Genomic DNA, 21,826 nt, shown 5'->3' with positions numbered 1-21,826 from the left:
AAGTACCAGTCCAGGACCCAGGGGCCCACTTTCCGGACGGGACCACTTTCCGGACATGCCTTTGGCTCGATTATATCGGATAGTGGAGGGATTACTGTACAAAAATTTGACCGGCTTTCGGATAATTAGATGAGTATGAACCTCTTTGGTGATAAAATCTATAACACTTACAGTTAAAAAGTGCCAATTTGGTGTTGATTCGTTAAATGACCTCCAATTTGGTATTTCGTCACACTCCCCTGAAGGTACTTTACAGTCAAGTTCAGAGTCACTGAAACTGTTCTTTTCAGGAAACTAATAATGAAGATGTCATTTATTAAATATTCATGAGCATAATACCATTATAAATTCATACAACTGATATCAATCTGTCTATCTATTGCCAGATGCCTCAATCCCGTTCGGGGTGGCCACAAACAAATCGCCTCCACGTCACCCTGTCCCTCGCCATTCCACTGCCCTACTCCCAACTCACACCCCCCTTTCTCATATACCTCTCCACCCCATCCCTCCATCTCATCCTCAGCCTCCCCCTCCCTCTCCCCCCCTCCACCTCACTCACATACACTCTCTTCGTCAGTCTTTCACCGTCCATCCTCTCCACATGGCCAGACCACCTCAGTGTGTTCCTCCTAACGCTTCTTATTACATCCACACCACAACGCTCCTTTATATCCTCATTTGTCAGCCTGTCTCTCCATGTGACTCCACAGGCTCCTCTTAAATAACTCATTTCCACTGCTCTCACTCTTGACTTGTGTCCTTCCAACAATGTCCAAGCTTCACTTCCATTTTTTTAGAGTTGGTATCACAATACTGTCATGTAGTAACTTTTTCACTTCCATGCTCACTTCCCTATTTCTTATCACTGCTTTCAAGGAACCCGCAACCTTTCTTCCCTGCTGTACCCTTTCAAGCACTTCACCCTCCAAACCTCCATCCTTACTCATCACGCTACCTAGGTACTTAAATGTACTCACATTTTCCAATTCCTCACCATCCAACCTCGCTGTACGTCCACTGACTTCGCCTCTCTCAAAGACCATCACTTTACTCTTCCCTACATTCACCTTTGGATTCCGTTTCTTACACATTCTCCCAAACTCATCCACCAAGCCTTGCAGCTCCCCTCCGTCTTCACTCAACAACACAGTATCATCTGCAAACAACAGTACAGGGAGTTTCCAAACACTACCCTCTCTCACCAGGGCCACTCCAACATCCACTACCCTACCTTGTATCTCTTTTATTACCCCATCCATGTACAGATTGAACAACCATGGAGACATGACACATCCCTGTTTCAACCCAACCTTCAGCGAGAAATGTTCACTCAGTTCGCTATTCACACGCACTGCAGCCTTAGCACCTTCATACATAATTCTTCACAGCATTCAACAACTTCCCATCTACTCCATATATTCTTAATACTTTCCACAATCCTTGTCTATCCACCCTGCCATATGCATTCTCCAAATCCATGAAGGCCGCACACAACTTCTTTCCCTTCTCTAGAAACTTTTCCACTAAGATCTAAGAGTGATTATCTGATCTACACAACCTCTTCCCTTCCTAAAGCTTCCCTGTTCTTCTCCAACTAATTTCTCTGTTCTTTCTCTAACTCTGTCAGTAAGTTTCCTACCATACACTTTTCCTGTTATACTAAGAAAACAGATGCCCCTATGATTAGCACACACTTCTTTTTCCCCTTTTCCTTTGTACGAGGGAATAATTATACCTGACTTCCAATCCTCCGGGACTCTACGTTCCTCCCAAGCCAATCTGCACATCTTCCACATCCATTCTACTACCATCTCTCCCCCATGCTTCAGCATTTCACCACACACTTCATCAATTCCTGGGGCTTTCCCCAATTTAACTTTCTTCATTGCTTCCACAACTTCTGTCCTACTGATTTCTTCCTGTCTTCTCACCTCCCTCCTTCTCCCAGCCATTCCCCAGCCACTTATACTCGCATTACTTCCATCCCCTATGTTCTACAATTCCTTAAGTGTTCTCTCCATCTGCTCACTTTTTCTCCCTCCTCCACTAGTAATCTACCATTTTTATCTTTCACTCCCCTGCTAACTTCACTTCCACCTTGCCTTATTCTCCTCACCTCTTTCCAGAACATTTTCTTACAGTCCTTCCACTTTACACACAAATTGCTTCCAAATTCCTTATCCACTCTCTTCTTATTCTCTCTTACTAATCTTTTCACCTCTCTCTTTCTTTCTACATATAACTCTCTCTTCCACCTCTCAACTTCTTCCACGCCCCTGTTTCTCAACCATTCATTGTATGCTTTCTTCTTTTGTGCCACAGCCTGTCTCACCTCTTCATTCCACCACGCAGTTCCTTGCACTCCCCTCCGTCTTCTCTTCATCCCACACACCACATCACATGCTGCACATATTTCTTTTGTGAATATCCTGCACACAGCTTCCACATCCCCCATCTGCTCGAATTCATATTTGCCCAATCATTCCTCTACTTCTCCCTTATATTCTGCCTTTTTCTCATCCTCTTGTAACCTTTCCACTTGCCTTGCAAATACTCCTTCCCGCCCTTCCCTTCTTCTATTTCTCCATCTTATTTGGATCTTGATTCTAGCCACCAAGTAGTGGTCAGAAAGTCCACTCCCCCAACCTCTATAAGCTCTTGGATCCATTACACATCTTCGCATCCTTTCATCCACACACACATAATCAGTCATTGCCTTCCTTTCATTCAGTTCACCACCCACCCTTCTCATCACTCGCCATGTATACCTGTGGATCATTTTAAGCCTGAAGAGGGTATTGGCTATCACCAACCCCCTCCCAGCACAAATGTCCACTAACGCACTGCCATTCTCATCTATCTCAGCAGGCACACCCCACTCACCAACTATTCCATCCACCTTCACATTCCCTACTTTACCATTCATATCACCGATCAAACGCTCTCTCATTCCTTCCAAACTTTTACATGCACACTTCCACATTTGTCCAGAACTCTTCTCTCACTCTGCTTGCATGATCTTGCGTTGGCACATACACGCACACAATCGCCCACATTTGTGTTCCAACGTTCAGTCTTACCCAGTCAATCCTTGACCCAACTGATCCATATTCTCTTATGCTCTTCTTCCATCTTTTACTTACAACTATACACACTCCTTTCTTTGCCCTCTCATTCTCACCTACTCCTGCACAAGTACCCCATCCATACTCCCATTCTCTCACTTTCCACCTCATGAGGTACAAGCACCGCTCGGGAATAGTGTATACTTTTGGTCGATTTCACCACAATTTACTTACCTAACAGGTACCATCCATTTACACCATGAAAAGTATTCCTTCACAACATACCTGAAGGAGGTAGTTTGGATCTACGGTGGCCATGTAGGTACAACTATTATCTCTGTTACTGGTAAAGTATTGTGTGATGGATTGGAGTGTCGTCTGCAGTATGAATTCTGACGTCATCGCCAACATGGCGGCTGCTTCCTTCCAACCGCAAAGAATTAAAGTTATCACATCTTGTTTAGTGCAAATGATAAATTACGTTAAAAAATACATATACTGTAAGTTTTTAAGTACATGGCAGAGTGCACTGGCCATGTTTACCCAGAACCGGCAACACGTCTGTTACCTGTACCACCATTATTATTGTTGTTTTTATTATTGTTATTATTAAGAGCTCCACATTTTGTGGAGTTCTTATTGATATTGTAGAAATTACACTTTTTTTTTGGGGGGGGGGGGATTTGGCTGGCATTCCAAGACCGTTTGAGATAGAGACTTGAAATTTTCAGGAGTGACATATGGTTGCAGCTTCTTTTGGCAAAAAATTTTGTTGCCAACACTAGTGCCTTATATATATGTTATTTTTTCAAAATTTTGCTCCTGCGCAGCAAAAACTTCCAAAATAGTTGCTTTGCAAATGTCTGACTATGCAGTTGTTAACATATACTAGTGCACCTGGGTATTGATATTGAGATCCAACAAATACTTTTTGAGATATTGAGGAAAATCGAAATGACCACCTCATTCCAAAAGTGCTAAATTGAAAAGTATTTGGCTGATGTTGACCAAACTTGGTGGAAATGTAGTGGGTCATGAGTGAACATGAATTGCATAGTATGAATGACCTCGGCCTTCATCTTAAGGTCACATGTCAAAGTCCATAATAAATTTGGAGTCATACCAAAAGTCCATTAATATTAGGTCTACAGTGATAAAAGTATTTTCATGTAGATCAGATATTCATTCTCAGATCTTTAGTGGAAAAGTTTCTAGAGAAGGGAAAGAAGTTGTATGCGGCTTTCATGGATTTGGAGAAAGCATATGACAGGGTGGATAGACTAGGATTGTGGAAAGTGTTAAGAATATATGGAGTAGATGGGAAGTTGCTGAATGCTGTGAAGAGTTTGTACGATGGTGCGAAGGCTGCAGTGCGTGTGGATGGTGAACTAAGTGAATTTTTCTCTTTGAAAGTTGGGTTGAAACAGGGATGTATTTACCTATTTGTATTTACCTATTTGTAGTATACGGGAATTGAGCAATGCTCGTGTTGTCCTGTCTCCATATCCACATTTATCAAGTCTACCTTTACACACATGAATGTTTTTCTCATGCACCACCTCTTTGTCTAAGTCGTTCCAAATATTTAAGAATATACCTAATTGTGATATACACGGAATGTACTATGCTCGTGGGTTTCCGTCGCTGTTTCTCAATAAGTCGAATTTAACTTTAAACTCGTTTAAGTTTTTAGACTGGACGATCTCTTTGTCCAGGCTATTCCATAAGTCTATACTTCTGTAAGGAAAGGTATATTTCTTGATATCCTTCAAGCAGCTTGACTTTTTCAATTTCATTCCATGTCCTCTTGTTGCTCTCTTATCCCATACAAACAGATCTTCTTTGTCAATTTTATCTACTCCCACCATGGTCCTGAACACCGCAATCATGTCTCCCCTCTTTCTCCTTTCCTCTAACGAAGGCAAATCCAGTTTTTCCAGCCTCTCTCTGTATGACAGGTCTGTCAGACTGGGGACCATCTTGGTTGCTGTTCTTTGTATTCTCTCAATCTTGTTTATATCTTTCTTTTTGTGTGGGGACCACACTACCGCTGCATATTCTAACCTGGGACGGATCATGGCCACTATCAATTTTTTCATCATTTCCTCATCCATATAATGAAATGCTACTCTTATGTTAGTCAAGAGCTTATAAGTCTCTCCAACTATCTTGTTAATGTGCTTTTCTGGTGACAAACTATCTTGGACCAGCACTCCCAAATCTTTCTCTTCTCTCCTTTTTGTGATTAATTCATTACCCAAAAAATAATTCAGTGATGGTCTCCTGGTACTTTTACCCATTTCCAATATTTTACATTTCTTTACATTAAATTTCATTTCCCACGTCCGGCTCCAATTGTGTATCCTATCCAAATCCTCCTGCAGTATTTTACAATCCTCCTCAAGGTCTATCTTCCTCAAGATCTTTACATCATCAGCAAACAGACTCGCATAACTGTTCACTCCATCTACCATATCATTTACGTAAATCAGGAACATTACTGGCGCCAACACTGAGCCTTGAGGGACTCCACTTGTTACTTCCCTCCATCCAGACATCTTTTCCTTTATTACTGTCCTCATTTGTCTGTCTCTCAAAAAGTCTCTCATCCATTCTCTCATCCATTCCAGAAGTTTCCCCTTTAGTCCTCCTATATATTCTAGTTTCCACATTAGTCTCTTATGAGGTACCTTGTCAAAGGCCTTCTCTAAGTCTAAGTACACACAATCCACCCAACCATCTCTCTCCTGTACCACATCAATCGCTCTTGAGTAAAAGCTCAACAAGTTTGAAACACATGACCTTCCACTTCTGAATCCAAACTGACATTCAGCCAAAATATTCATCTCTTCCAGATATTTTATCCATCTGTCTTTCAGGATTCTCTCACACAATTTTGCGACCATGCTGGTTAGAGACACTGGTCTATAATTCAGGGGTTCTTCCCTGTTTCCTCCCTTGTAAATTGGTACCACATTTGCCCTCTTCCATTCTTTTGGCACTTTCCCCTCTTCCAGTGAGCATACAATTAAGCTGTGAATTTTATTTGCCATTTGTTCTCTGCATTCCTTCAGTACCCAATTAGAAATTCCATCAGGTCCTGGGGCTTTCCTTACATCTTGAGTTTCCAGTAATTTATACACTTCCTGCACCTCCACTTTTATATCTTTCATCACCGGAACATTTCTAATCACTCCCTCCCCTTCCACAAGCTCCTTTTCTTTAGTGAAAACTGACTGGAAACGTTTGTTCATTATTTCTGCTTGCATTGCCACATCCTTAAAGACCTCTCCATCTACTTTCAGCTTGGTGATTCCTTCCTTTTGTTTCAGTTTGCCATTAACAAATCTATAAAACAGTTTGGGTTCATCCTTGCATTTGTCAGTTATACCTTTTTCAAAATTCCTTTCTTCTTCCCTACGTATTCTTGTGTATTCGTTTCTTGTTCTTTTATATTCTTCCTTTGTTCTGTCGTTACCTCTCTTTCTCCAATTGTTCCACGCCTTATCTCTCTTTTTTTTGGCTATCATACACCTTCTATTAAACCACTCCTTTTTCCTGTTTTCTTTCCCTCTTACTCTTGGTACAAATTTTTCCACTCCCAAATTATAGAGGTCTAGAAAGATATCCCACTTCCTCTGTATCTCTCTTGTTTCTCTGAATTTTCTCCAATCCGCATTTTCAAAAAAGTTTCTCAATCCTGTAAAATTTTCTTTGCCAAAGTTGTATCTTCCCTGTCTATGAAGCTCGTCTCTTGGCTCGACGTTTCCTATTAACATCTGGAACTCAATGACCAGGTGATCACTTTTTCCCAAAGGACAGAGATATTCCAATGATTCTATTACATCGGGTTCTTTGGTGAACAGTAAATCTAACCTTGCTGGTGTGTCCTCACCTCGAAACCGTGTCTCTTCTTTGACCCACTGCGTCATCACATTATTCATTATTATATTTAATAACATAGTACCCCACGAATCCTCGCCACCTCCCGAGTACCATTCCTCCCAGTTCACCTCTTTACAATTAAAGTCACCCACCAAAATTATATTATTGCTTTTCTCAATTATTTTTTGCAAGTAGCTAGCCATATCTGACAACATCTCATGGTATTCGTCATCCTTCCATGCTCTCGTCTTTGGGGGAACATAAACTACCGCCATATCTCTCTTAACATTCTCTCCAGTTTCTAATTCCATATATATCACTTCAGCCCTGCCTTCTCCCATTTCCACAGTATCTACATTTATGTTGTTCTTCACTGCTATCATCACTCCTCCTCCCTTTTTTTCTTTTCTGTCTTTTCTCCACAGTTTGTATTTACCATCTCCCAAATGAACATCAATATCTTCTCTTAATTTGGTCTCTACAAAGCACATGACATCAGGTTCATGTTCTCTCAAGAAATCATTAATTTCGATCCTTGTCGATATGAAACCATCAACATTAGTATATATCACCTTCAAATTATTTTTGACATTATTAATACCCTCTTCTCTCCTACTCTCTGTCCGTACCACTTCCTCAACTTCTGATCTTTCACAACCATCCCCCTAGTTTCCTTCACTTCTATTTCCTTAAATACCATTTCCTTACTTTCATATCCAATACTCTCCAAAAAAAAGTATTACGTTCTTCCTCTGTCCTCTTATCATTTTTTTCCTTTACTTCTTCCTTTAATGATTTTAAAACTTCTCTTTCTTCTTCATTCAGATCTTTTCTTATTATAATATTTTCCATCCCCGCCTCTTTGCTTAATTTCCAGGTCACTTTAAGTATCTCATTTATTACACTTTCTGATGTAAACTTGACTCTCATTGGTCTTGTTTCCCCTTTCTTATAAGGCCCTATCCTCCTTACTTCCTCAATTTCTTTTACCCACTTGTCTCCTTCGGGGTCAATCTTGCCTAATATTCCTCTCACCATGTTCGTGTCTCTCTCGAGTCTTGCGAACCTAACCTTTTCTTCCTCTTCCCTGTTTCCAAATACTACCACACATCTGTTCCTTTCTACAGTTTCTCTCACTATTTTCTCTTTTTTCTTCAGTATTTTCACTACATTTTCTTCCTTTTCTTTCTTGTTCATTTCCCTTTCTTCCTGGATGATCTCTCTTAAGCTGACCACTTCTTTCTGTTCTTCTTCTACGTGTGCCCACTTTGCCTTGTGTTCTTCTAGTACATTACTCACCTTCTCCGTTTTATTAGTACTCTCTTCAAGTTTCCTCCTCAGTTCAACATTTTCCCTCTTCAAATTCTTAATCTCTTCATTGGCTGTTTCGTTGGACTATATTAGACTCTGTATGGTGGTTTCCGTATTTCCTGACACATCCTTTATCACTAGATTCTCTACTTTTTTTTCGAGTTCACTAATCCTCATAATTAATGTTTTCACCAGGTCCATGACATTAGTATTAGCATCAAATCCTTGAAATTCCATTCCCTCATTGTTTACATTTTCGGCCATCTTTAACGTACCGGTAAAGTACCTAAACAGCTGTTACCGAATAACCCACAAACATTCATGTATACTATTGCCAACAAATCTTTACATTTTTGGTAGTCTACCAACTTTCATTATTTTAAATTTAAAGAAAGACCCTAGGAGACAGGACAGACAAAATTCCTGAAACTACTCAAGGTTAGGAGCGATGCCTGGGACGACCTCTCTCGCTGGCTGTTCGTGTGTGTGTGTCATGTCTCCATGGTTGTTCAATCTGTACATGGATGAGGTAATAAAAGAGGTACAAGGTAGGGTAGTGGATGTTGGAGTGGCCCTGGTGAGAGACTCCCTGTACTGTTGTTTGCAGATGATACTGTGTTGTTGAGTGAAGACGAAGGGGAGCTGCAAGGCTTGGTGGATGAGTTTGGGAGAGTGTGTAAGAAACGGAATCTAAAGGTGAATGTAGGGAAGAGTAAAGTGATGGTCTTTGAGAGAGGTGAAGTCAGTGAATGTACAGCGAGGTTGGATGGTGAGGAATTGGAAAATGTGAGTACGTTTAAGTATTTGGGTAGTGTGATGAGTAAGGATGGAGGTTTGGAGGGTGAAGTGCTTGAAAGGGTACAGCAGGGAAGAAAGGTTGCTGGTTCTTTGAAAGCAGTGATAAGAAACGGGGAAGTGAGCATGGAAGTGAAAAAGTTACTACATGACAGTATTGTGATACCAACTCTAAAAAAATGGAAGTGAAGCTTGGACATTGTTGGAAGGACGCAAGTCAAGAGTGAGAGCCGTGGAAATGAGTTATTTAAGAGGAGCCTGTGGAGTCACATGGAAAGACAGGCTGACGAATGAGGATATAAAGGAGCATTGTGGTGTTGATGTGGATGTGATAGGAAGCGTTATGAGGAACACACTGAGGTGGTTTGGCCATGTGGAGAGGATGGAGGGTGAAAGACTGACGAAGGGAGTGTATGTGAGTGAGGTGGAGGGGGAAAGAGGGAGGGGGAGGCCGAGGATGAGATGGAGAGATGGGGTGGAGAGGTATATGAGAGAGGGGGGTGTGAGTTGGGAGCAGGGCAGTGAAATGGCGGGGGACAGGGCGACTTGGAGGCGATTTGTTTGTGGCCACCCCAAACGGGATTGAGGCGTCTGGCAATGGATGGATGGATGTGGAATGTAGAGCTCTGGATGTTGCTTCAGCAGTTTCAGAATTTTAGTTGTTATTATTATCATTATCATTATTGTTATTATTATTATTATTATTATTATTATCATTATTATTATTGTTATTATTATTATTATTATCATTGTTATTATTATTTGGGTCTTTTTTGTAGTGACGGTCATTGTGAAATGATGATACAAAAATACAGTAATCATTATATTATAAGTACTGTTATTATTGATGTGTTTTGTCTCCTATTGGCAGGTTCATGCAGAGATCACTTACAGCTCTGATGGGCCTGATGACCACCACTACTATGTGAGAGACATTGGCAGCACCACAGGGACGTATGTCAATGGATCACGCCTCAGTGAAGCACAACAGCCCAGCCAGCCAGTTGAGGTATTTTATAATGTATACAGTCTGTTACTCAAACGCAACTGCTCCAACTTTCAATTTACACATTATTATGCAGCAAAAAAAAAAGAACCCATGGCAGATAGCCTGCATATGTCATGTCCAAGGAAAATCGAAAAAGCCAAATCAAACATCCATTTCGAGATGCATGGGCATATTATGTCTGAAAGACTGGAGGTCACAGGCATTGGAAAATATTGGGGGAAAATAGTTCAAGAGTTGACCAGTTGCATAAATGAAAGACTGAGAGTGCTGATTAACTCATGTACTGTATTGTAAAGTTTGACAGAAAAAGGGTGAGAGTGTCATTCAAGATGGGAGTTATGTACCTGCAAGGAACAGCATGGTGGAATGAAAAGGTGAAACGAGTGTGACAGAGAAGAAAACATATAATGACTTGATGGGAAGTAGAGGAATGAATGATATGTAGAAACAGAACAGAGAGACACAAGGAGTGATTGATATGTTTGTGGCCTAAGGTACAATGATTTAATTTCATTGTAGACAGCACGGTCATTTTTCAACATAGTCTCCTTGCAGACATACTGTACACACTTAGTCCAGTGGTCATGGATCATATGGATCTCTTCTTTGTTGAAGTTAGTATTTTGGGCCTGCAAGAAGTGATCTACAACATCAATAACACCATTATCAGTGGCAAAATGGCGACCACTGACCCCCTTTTTCATCTTGGGGAACAGGTAGTAGTCTGAGGGCACCAAATCAGGTAAATACGGCAGGCATTCGACAGGAATGGCATCCACGGACTTGTGAGCCGTGGTGTTGTCCAGGTGGAAGAACACCCGTCTTATCAGCTTCCTGTGCTGATTGTTCTTAATTCCCTCATAGCTGCCTCAAGAGACCAGCATAGTAGATCCCAGTAACAGTGTGACCCATTTCCAGATAATCGACAAGCATCACTCCTCCTGCATCCCAAAAAAGGAGGCCATCATCTTCCCTGCAGACATCAACAACCTAGCCTTCTTGGGAGTCGGAGATGTTGCATGTTTCCACTGTTTTGACTGTTCTTTCATCTCTGGTTGGAAGTGGTGCACCCAAGTCTCATCCATGGTCATGAATTGCAGGAGAAATTTCTCGGGATCTGCACAAAAAATAGCAAGATTGTCCTTTGACATGTTGTGCTGACTCCGCTTGCTATCAGGTCCAAGGAGCTTCGGGACCCAGCGAACCGAAATCTTGGTCATTTAGAGGTCATTATGGATAACTGCATGAGCGCATTGCGAGGAGATGCCCAACGCTGTGGCAATGTAAAGCTCTGTTATTCATCATTCGCCAACACCATGTCATGAATTTTGTCAGTGGTTTCCTGTGTAGTGACAGTGACAGGTCTTCCTGGACGAGGGTCATCTTCCAAGTTTTCTCTGCCTCATTTAAATTCAACAGCCCACTTCTTAACCATGCTGCAGGAAGGGGCATCTTCCTTTAGCCTGCCCTGTACCAACCAATTTGTTACCAAACCCACCCCCCAAAACCCGACAGATTTTCGATTTTTTTTTTTCTTCCTCAAACCTTCACTTTTGGTGAGAAACAATGGAAAATCACCAAAAAGTGCCTACCTATGCTTATAAGTGGTCAGGACAGGTAAGACTCCGCGCACCTGGGGCTCATACTCTGTGGAGGCGCGATGCAGCTGCCGCGTTTTCTGTGGTGGGGTAACTAATTGAAACCACCCAGGATACATAAATATACATTTATTTGGTCAAAATTTACATGTACTACAAGAATACTGTATATTGGTTTTCAAACATAAATCTAGGTGATATAAGTGTAGATTCATTATCAGAACACCTGAAAATCGCCAATTTCTTACACAGTTAAGTGCCTGAGACTGTTGTTTCAACCTACATTCTATTTCTCAGCTTACATTATACTTTTGTACAATCATTATACCATTTTCAACTTTCTGTAACAGTTACCACATTCTGACAGGCCTTACTTTTATAGTGAGAGTAATATTATCACCTATTGACATGCCTACTATTATAGTGAGTGTGATATTCCCACAAGCACACAGTATTACATTTTTATTTTTAACTTCGAGTATTGTTTTCCACAAAGATTATACCAATTTTCAACCTTTAAAACTGTTGTCACAATATAGACAGGCCTTACTATTATAGTGAACTCAATGTTATCTCATATTTACATGCCGAGCTTGATATTCTTTCGAGCACACAGTATTACATTCTGTTCTTCAACTTCCATTATACTTTTCCACAAAGATTATTACCATTTTCCAACCTTCTTTAATTGTTATCACATATATACAGTAATCCCTGTACTATCCGGACTCCCCACTTACCGGACATTTTGGGCCCAGGCCTTTGCCCCCCCCCCAAAAAAAAAAAAAATACTTTTTTCAACTGTACTCTGAAATTGGCGCACAGTGCTGAACAGCTGTGTTTACGCTCACTGCTTCCTTCTCCCATCCCTCCACAGTTACCACCTAACTACTGTCCTGACTAGACGTTCATTCAATGGATGCTGCATGTGCTCGTGTTTGTGAATAAACAGTGAATAAACTGCAATACCTCGCCACTAGACCACATGGGAATTTACAGTGCTGTGCAGTGTTATGAAATTAGAATTCAGAGTGCAAAGATTAAGTACGGAGTGTAAACTGGCAGTTGAAACTGGCGTTGTGCAATCAAGAACAGAATGTGCTGTGTTAAACAGTTATAACTTACAGTGCAAAGGATTAAGTGCAGCATAACACTGGATTACTGTACATGCATCAAGAGCATTTTCACCATTGCCAGAGCCTTAGAGGAGGCGGGTTAACCTTTGTAACGAATGGCCATGGACGTGTTGTAAGTACCATGTATACTGCTAAATATTTTCCATACTCACTTCTAATTCCTCATTCTCTGGTTCCATTTCATTTACTTCATACTTTCTCTCCCTTATTTGTGTGAATAGGGTCTTAAATAGGTGCTATGCATGTCTGGTAGAGAGTTATGTAGGTGGTTTTCTGAGTTAGGCTGGGTTAGGGTCCATAAGTATCAGTCCAGGAGGCAGGAGCCCACTTTCTGGACATGCCTTTGGCTCTGTTACATCGGATAGTGGAGGGATTACTGTATATGACTTAGTATTATAGTGAGCATGATATTCTTGCAAACAAACATTATTACATTATTACATTATTAAGGATGCGCAATGCAAGCAGAAATAATGAACAAACGTTTCCAGTCAGTTTTCACTAAAGAAAAGGAGCTTGTGGAAGGGGAGGGAGTGATTAGAAATGTTCCGGTGATAAAAGATATAAAAGTGGAGATACAGGAAGTGTATAAATTACTGGAAACTCTTTTCTATCGCTACTTCAATGGTCACTGTTCCTCTGAACTGTCTGCATGCATTCCTCCACTTCTACAACGGGCGCATAGCACCCGTCTAGCAGCAAACTCTCACCCCTTTTCTGTCCAACTCTCTAATGCAAGAGTCAACCGTTACTCCCAGTCCTTCATTTATGCAACAGGTCAGCTCTGGAACTGTCTCCCTCTGTCTGTATTTCCTGCTTCCTATGATCTCCAGTCTTTCAAACACAGTGTGTCCAGGCATCTCGAAATAAATGGATCTTGAATTTGGCTCTCTCTTGTATTTTGTTTTTCTCTTGGAGGGAACAGTATTGCGGGCTCATTGCCTTTGCTTCCTTCTTCCTCACATTAAAAAAAAAAATTGCTGTTTACACATTATTTACAATTCCACTTGCACTGTTTTACTCAATAGAAAGATTGTAGTCACTCTTTATCAATTGTCAGCCCTTTACGTCTTTCCACACGAGGTTTAGTAGGGGGTAAAGGTCACAGGGCCCTTTGCATGGGGCTAAAAAGCGGGGGGAAGTTAGCAGGAGCGAATCAAACGTACTTCTCACCTTGAAAGACGACAGTGAACTGATAGTGGTGGCCTCCTGCCGCCTGGCTAGGGTGAGTGCAATACTACCAACTTCAGCCTTGTGAGACCTGCTAATATACAGTAATCACTCCAATATCCGGATCAATAGAGCCATCGGTAGGTTCGGATATTGGTTTTGTCCGGATATTGGGCCCCAGCTTATGGACTTGTACTTACGGACCCTAACACAGAGAAACACCTATACAACTCCCTCCGGACATGCATAGCACCTATTTAACACCCAAATCACACCAATAAGGCACATAAATGACTGAAATAAATGTAATAGACACATAAAATGTGGGTTTAGAAGTATGTTCATACATTAATAAACATTCTGGTACTTATGGACTCTAACCGAACCTAACCTAACCGAACCTAACCGAACTCTGAAAAACACATTCCTACTGCACATGCATGAGGTAAGTTTAGTATGGAAAGAAGTACAGTATGACACTTTCTGGTAAGTATAGTATGGGAAAAAATACAATATGAAACATTCTGGTAAATATAGTATGGAAAATAGTACAACATGAAACATTTTGGCTACTTACAGCAAGTCCCTGGCCACCTCGATGAATAACCGCCTCCTCTCGGACTCTGACAGTAAGAACGATTTCCTGAAGCACTTGCACTACACTCTTCCTGAAGTCTTGCACTGAACTTAGTCACTAACACACAGAAGTCCGTTCTTTTCACAGTGTTCACTTTAGTCCAAATAATGTTCCATTAAATTTAAGTGTTGCACATTAACTTTTCCCAAGTTTTTTAAGTTTCCAAAGCCAAAACAAAGAAGGTTAGTTACGTTAAATTTCTTTTCTACTTAGTCTTTTCTCCCAACTTGAAAACCTTAACACAACACACCGTTTTTCACTGCACAACACTCAAAATTCCCGTGTGGTCTAGTGGAGAAGTTCTTGCTGTTTATTCACTGTCAGAGCCCGAGAGTATCACTGGCAGGCGTCCAAGGGGTGCATCGGTGGGTAGTGGTGATGGCGTACCGACTACAGAAGACTCTGAAGACAGCCGCAAACTCACGTCGAGCGGTGACTCCACTGTAGCTGATGTGCTGGGCTGTGGCTCGGAGCATGAGGGCCTGTCTTGGGGAGGCAACGGAGTGGAACCAGGGCTTGGCACAGCGGGGTCACGGGCCTGAAAAAACTGTCAATCGTTAACTGACGCAAGGACCGACGATTCTGGCGATTGATGATGCGCTGCCGGAAAGCACGCACTTCCTCCACGAGTCCCAAGGGCCCCATCTCCCTGTCGCAGTCCGGGTGTTCCAGGTAGTCTAGGACGAACTCTAGATGTTCCCGGAGTGCGCTCAGCTTGGGGATGGCTGGAGTAGTGTCCTGCTGGGCGGAGTCTGCATCATCATCGCCTTCGTCGTCGGAATCTTCAAGTTCGGGACTGACACCAGCAACCGAAGACGCGATCTCGATATCAGACAACGTCTGATACCCAGGATCGCCCTCGTCATCGTCCAACCACTCACGAACATCGTCCACATCAACATCGTCGCCGTGCGTACGTAGCCGTGCATGGAAGTCATCCACGTCAAACCCTAGGAAATCGTACTCCACATCTGTTCCGAGAAGCAGACGAGACCAACCATTTTCAAGAGTTTTCACAGGGACTTCCTTCCATGCACTAGCCCAGTTGTACAGCGCAGACTTGATGTTGTAGCGGCGAAGGTTTTCCAAAGTCCGCTTGCCTCGAGTGTCACGTCCTTCCCTGCGCTCGTCCTCGTCCTCGAGAACCACCATCACCTCGTCCAGGAACTTCCGACGGTACAGGCGCTTTGTTGCCACGATCACTCCTTGGTCCATTGGTTGAATGAGAGCAGTCGTATTAGGTGGCAGAAACATGCACCTAATACGGCCATTCTCAGCAACCAAGTCCTTGTCGCACGGGTGGGCAGGTGCATTGTCGAGGAGAAGGAGAGCCTTTACCTGGTCGCGAGGAATTCCCAGTGTCTTCGTCTGGTAATGTATGACCTCCTTGACGAAGTGATGGTGAAACCAGTCTTTGAAAATCACAGCTGTGAACCATGCTTTCAAAGAATGGTACCATACGACAGGAAGGACATCCATCACCCCACGAAGGCACCGAGGCTGCTTTGCACGGCCAACAATAACGGGCTTAAGCCGGTGCATGCCGTTAGCATTGGCACAACACAAAGCAGATATCCGTTCCTTAGAAAGCTTGCTGCCAGGTACACGCTTCTCCGTCTCATCGGCGAGAGTGTTCGTTGGCACCGAGCGATAGAATAGGCCAGTTTCGTCAGCGTTATAGACTTGACCGAGAGTGAGGCCCTCCCTGTCGATCAAGCCTTTCACCTTGTGCCGAAACTCGTCCACTCCATCCTCGTTAGCGTCCAATGCTTCGCCATGTGCTTTACGGTTAGTAAGGCCATGTCGCAACTTGAACGCGAAGAGCCAACCCTCGGATGCCTTGAAGTCTAGGGCGTCGTGAAGCCTTGCAAACTTCTCAGCAGCAGCCTTCAGCTCCGTTCCACGTACCATCACACCAGCTGCACGTTGCTGTCGATACCAAATCAACGTGGAGCGGTCGATCTCTGCATACTTGGGAGTAAACATAACCTTCCTCTCCACGTTGCGTTTGCTTCTCGACGAGAAGTCAGCCGTGTACTGCATGAGCTTGTCTCGGGAACGCTTGATATCAAACAAAGTCGACCGGGCCAGGTTGAACTCGCGGAGAATGCGAGAGGAAGACCAACCCGCATCAACCTTCTCCAATATCTCCCGTTTCTTCTCCAGAGTCAACACCACTCTCTTCCTTTTCTCAGGAGGCGGGGCCATCATCACACACACTAAGAGTAGGGCAGAGAGCAGCAGGAGGCCTTGCAGCAAGTACGGCACCACCACAAAAGCGAGCACGTGGGCAGCCATGACGAAGAGCGTAGGTCTTGTCGCGGTGAGAGACAGGCGGGAAGTGGGGAGGATGCAGCGGCGCTCTATCGGACGTCGGAGGAATGACGAACCAAAACAATGCTCTCACGCGGCGCGCGCGGCAAGTTCAAATTACGGACGGCAAAAAATCGATTTTTTTTCCAATTTTTTTGGATTTTCGGACCATTTTGGGAATGTTTGATCCCAGGACGATAAGGTTCGGTTATTGGGCGTCCGGATATTAGAGGGATTACTGTATAGCAATGAAATGATTGGCAGGAAACCAAGACAATACATAATAAATTAGGTAGTTCCAGGTGAATGTAAATATCACTTAGGCTTCTCCCTTCCCTCCTTATATGTATATTTATTACGAAAGTAGATTATACGGCATATTTCAAGGGAAAATAAATGGCGAAAATTAGCGAATGAGTGCACGTGACGTGTTGTCAGGTGATAATTAGCCAATTCTAGGTGTATGGCACTCTCACTTACCTTATTTCTTTCTTGTATACTGTATATTATTTGGTATAAGAATAGGGCATAGGGCTTATTTCAATGGATGAAATCAGTGGAAAATTCCAGGGAAGATTTACTTAGCGTAGAATACAGTGTGGTGGCCTGCAATAATTAGGTAGTTCCAGGTGAATGTAAATATCACTTAGGCTTCTCTCTTCCTTTCTTATATATACAGTATTTTTATTACGAAAATAGATTATACGGCATATTTCAAGGGGAAATAAACAGCGAAAATTAGCGAACGAGTGCACGTGAGGTGTTGTCAGGTGATAATTAGCCAATTCTAGGTGTATGGCACTCTCACTTACCTTATTTCTTTCTTGTATATATCATTTGGTATAAGAATAGGGCATAGGGCTTATTTCAATGGATGAAATCAGTGAAAAATTCCAGGGAAGATTTACTTAGCGTAGCATGGCCGGGCAGGCGAGAGGATAGGGTAATGGAGGGGAGGTAGGGAGGGGAGTCAAGAATGGGGAGAAATGGCTAAATTGTCAACACTGGATGGGAGTACAGATGAGATTAGGAGTGCTGACTAGTGTTGGACATTGGCAGTACTGATAGATGATGCAAGCCACCACTTGAAAGCCCGGGCGAATTCAAAATAACACAGAATCACAAAAGTGACGCCCCGCGGTATGATCCCTTGCTCCCAAGCGTCACGAAAGTGACACCCCGCGGTTAAGGAGTTAAGCAAGGCTTGTATGCAATGAAACTTAGAAGTTGTAACAAAGTATATATATTTTCTTACATAACCATTCTGACTCACTTGGCTCACCCGAGTCCTCCCCCACCTTGCCAAATGTTTATCATCATTCAGCACCTGCTGAAGGATCCTTCAGAGCAAATCATTCAAAATCAATACCCATTATCTTCAGGGTCATCATCAAGGAACAGTGAATCATCCTCCTGATTGTCTTCACTGGCAGGAGCTGAATAATGGACAGGAACTGGAGATGTAGCTTGTACAGTGCATCCATGTACTGTGTGATTAATGCTTGGTGTCTTGAATTTATATTAAAATTAATGTAGACAACTTTTGTAATTTTTTATCATTTAGAAAATACTTCATTGTTACAACTTAAACATTTTCAAATACTGTACCGTACAATTTCTGTACTTTATTATTTACAATCTTACAGACTAAAGATGTTCACTTTGTCTGCATATTTGACTTATCACTTATCACCCTCGAGCAATCTATCAGGAACTTCCATGGAAATGATGTGGATCAAACTGATGCAGAGCGCAGGTAGGCAGTAGTGACGCCACCAGCCTGCCACCAAGCAGTGCATGAACACACAAACCGTGTGGACAAAATGATCATTCCGGACTAAAGTCAGGCAGTCTGGACAGCTTCTAGCTTTATCAGAGTTTTCCCGATATACTGTGTAAGAATTTTGTCTGGCTGGCTCCTCGACGCCAATAAAAGCGAATTCCGGTCTGTTGAAGTCTGTTGTAGTGAGGTTTTACTGTCAAAGCAGAGGGAGTGTGGCCATGTGCAGTTTGCCACAAGGGTGTGGGAAGTAACTCCATCTTGTGCAGTGTGTGTGATAGTGGGTGCATAAAAGATGTAGTGGTATTAGAGGAAGGCTGTGAAATTATGCTTATTTCATGTGAGGGGTGTGTCAGGGAGAGCATGCTTAGAGATAGAGAGGTGTTAAAGAATTGATGTTGTTGGAGAGTCTCTTGAGTGTGTTGATGAGTTTTGTTATTTGGGAGACATGTTATGTGCTAGGATAAGGAGTGGTTGGAGGAAGTTCTGGGAGCTCATGCATCTCCTTACATGTAGAGGGCTCTCCCTCCTTGCTGTATGGTAATGAGACCTGGACAGTAAAGGAAGGGGATATTCTCAGGCGCAGATGTACAGAAATTGTATCATATCCTTTATAGAGGCTCCAACATGCTTGCATGCGTCAACCTTGGTCACCTACGCTGCTTGATCTCTGGCAGCCTCCCTGTTCAGTCCCTTATCCCTGCTGAACTGTAACAAGTGATTAGCCTTTTCAGTCCATCAGGGAGTAGATAGTATAAAATCATGAAAAAATAAGAGTATTGATAAGGACTGTATCTGACCTGTCCAGTTTGAAAAGTCTGTTGAAAACTTAATATACTTGTCCGAAGGTAGTTCAGTGTAAGGATTGAGTAGCTTAACCCCAAGTCTTTATGCTGCTGTTTTTTTGGAGCAAACTGGGATTGGAGTTGGTAGTGACCATCATCTGCTCACATGATGTAGTGCTAGCTACTTCTTCCTTCACCTTTGTTATTCATTTTCTGTGTATGCCCTCTACTCATTTCACCTTTTATTACTCCCCTTCCCACTATGTGACCCTACACTGAGTGACAAGCTTAATGGTTTCTTATAACCCAGGAAACCATTTACAATGCTGTGTGGTAACCATAAAGCTAAATAATGGGGTCTTATGGAACTTTCACTGGTTCCCCTGTTAACTGGGTGGAGAGATACAAATATGGTGTCCATCCTGGAACCAAACCTCCATACTCTTCCTTGCACCTCATTGTGATGAGGCACTCTCTACTGTAAGGGAACATATGTTCCCTTGGTTGATGGGTTTGCCCAGCCAGACAGATCGGGCAGCAACAACAGTGATGATGATAGTGAAGGTCGTAATATTATAATAAAAACTGTAACTGTAGTGAAGAGCTTAACATTGGTATAGTGCTAGTCATGAGGAAGTGTTTTGAAAAGGATTTGGAACCATAGGACAGTATCATCTTTTTCTGCCATTATTGGAAATATGCTGCAAAAGGATGAAAATCTGTACCTTAATTGGGTGGACAAACTATTGTGATAAACAGGCCCTAGATGATAATAACTTGTATTCACTTTTGCAGATTGGGCATGGGTTCAAGCTAAGGTTTGGTGGAATCGAGATGGAGTGCCATGTTCATCGGGGCCACTTGACATGCAACGGGTGTGAGCCAGGGGTTGTCCTCTCAAACCAACCTGTAGGTCAGTCATTTATATTGTCAGGTGACATAGTGCTGGAGAGGGATGCCTTCATGCAGTGGCATTGAAATGACTAGGAGACTTTGCTGCCCAGTTATATAAATGTCCCTTAGTTCCATCCCTATCCACCTAAAGGACTGTGATGCATTGCAAGAAAAGCCAACTTCAACCTGCAGTCCACTGGATTCACATCTAGGTGAAACCAGGGTTACTACAGCAACAAAAACCAGGTGTTATGCAATAAATAGTAAGTCTGTCAATCGGTCTATCGCCAGACGCCCTAATCCCGGAAGGGGTGGCCGCAAACAGATTGCCTCCGTGTCGCCCTGTGCCCCACCATTTCACTGCCCTGCTCCCAGCTCACACCCCCCTCTCTCACATACCTCTCCACTCCATCCCTCCATCTCATCCTTGGCCTCCCTCTCCCTTCCCCCCCCCCCTCCACCTCACTCACATATACTCTCCTTGTCAGTCTTTTGCTCTCCATCCACTCCACATGGCCAAACCACCTCAGTGTATTTCTCCTAATGCTTCCTATCACATTCACATCCACACCACAACACTCCTTCACCTCCTTATTTGCCAAGTTTGTCTCTCCATGTGACTCCACATGCTCCTTTCAAATAACTCATTTCCACTGCTCTCACTCTTGACTTGTGTCGCTCCAAGAGGGTCCAAGCTTAACTCCCATACATTAGAGTTGGCATAACAATACTGTCATGTAGTAACTTTTCATTTCCATGTTCACTTCCCTGTTTCATATCACTGCTTTCAAAGAACCAGCAACCTTTTCTTCCTTGTTGTACCCTTTCAAGCACTTCACCCTCTAAACTTCCATCCTTACACATCACACTACCCAAGTACTTAAATGCATTCACATTTTCCATTTCCTCCTCATCCAACCTCACTGTACATTTCACTGACTTCATTTTTCTCGAAGATCATAACTTTACTCTTCCCTGCATTCACCTTTAAATTCCGTTTCTTACACACTCTTCCAAACTCATCCAATGTCAAAAAAGGCAAATTATACCAAGAACTTACTGTATAATACGATACAGTAAGTTCTTGATATAACTTGCATTTTTTTTTTTTTTTTTTTTTTTTTTTTTTTTTTTCGTGTCCCATAAATTTGTGAAAATTGCCTACTGTTGTTCCATTTGTCTCTTTGGCATAAAATTGATTTGCGAGAGTCCTGCTTTACAACATCACAGTTCTATATGGCAGCCAGCAGAAACACAACACTCTTGTCATTATATGGCAGAGCCACACACAACCAGGCACATAAAATGGTCACCACACAAGCACTACCAGACCCTTTTCAGCAGCACCCCACCTCCAGACACTCAGACACTACCAGTGAAAATGCACCTACTGTTTTTCCAGCCTCATAATGCACACTATTTTCACAACAATTTTGCTTCAAAAA

The 21,826-nt window shown here is 42.6% G+C and overlaps 1 protein-coding gene across 1 annotated transcript in view; it reads left to right on the top strand.

Moving 5' to 3' along the window:
• Positions 1-21,826, top strand: part of LOC145416872 (angiogenic factor with G patch and FHA domains 1-like) — a 136,380-nt gene that overhangs the window by 69,593 nt on the left and 44,961 nt on the right. The window contains exons 5-6 of the mRNA XM_080285739.1: positions 9,931-10,068; positions 20,283-20,400. Coding sequence (XP_080141865.1) covers positions 9,931-10,068; positions 20,283-20,400 — 256 coding nt within the window. The remainder of the gene's footprint in view (positions 1-9,930; positions 10,069-20,282; positions 20,401-21,826) is intronic.

This window comes from Coenobita brevimanus, chromosome 108, assembly GCF_032717465.1.
Source record: "Coenobita brevimanus isolate Jiangsu-jjx chromosome 108, ASM3271746v2, whole genome shotgun sequence".
Taxonomy (NCBI): Eukaryota; Metazoa; Arthropoda; class Malacostraca; order Decapoda; family Coenobitidae; genus Coenobita; species Coenobita brevimanus.
Note: the sequence above shows the minus strand (reverse complement) of the source record. Positions and strands in the feature narration are given on the sequence as shown.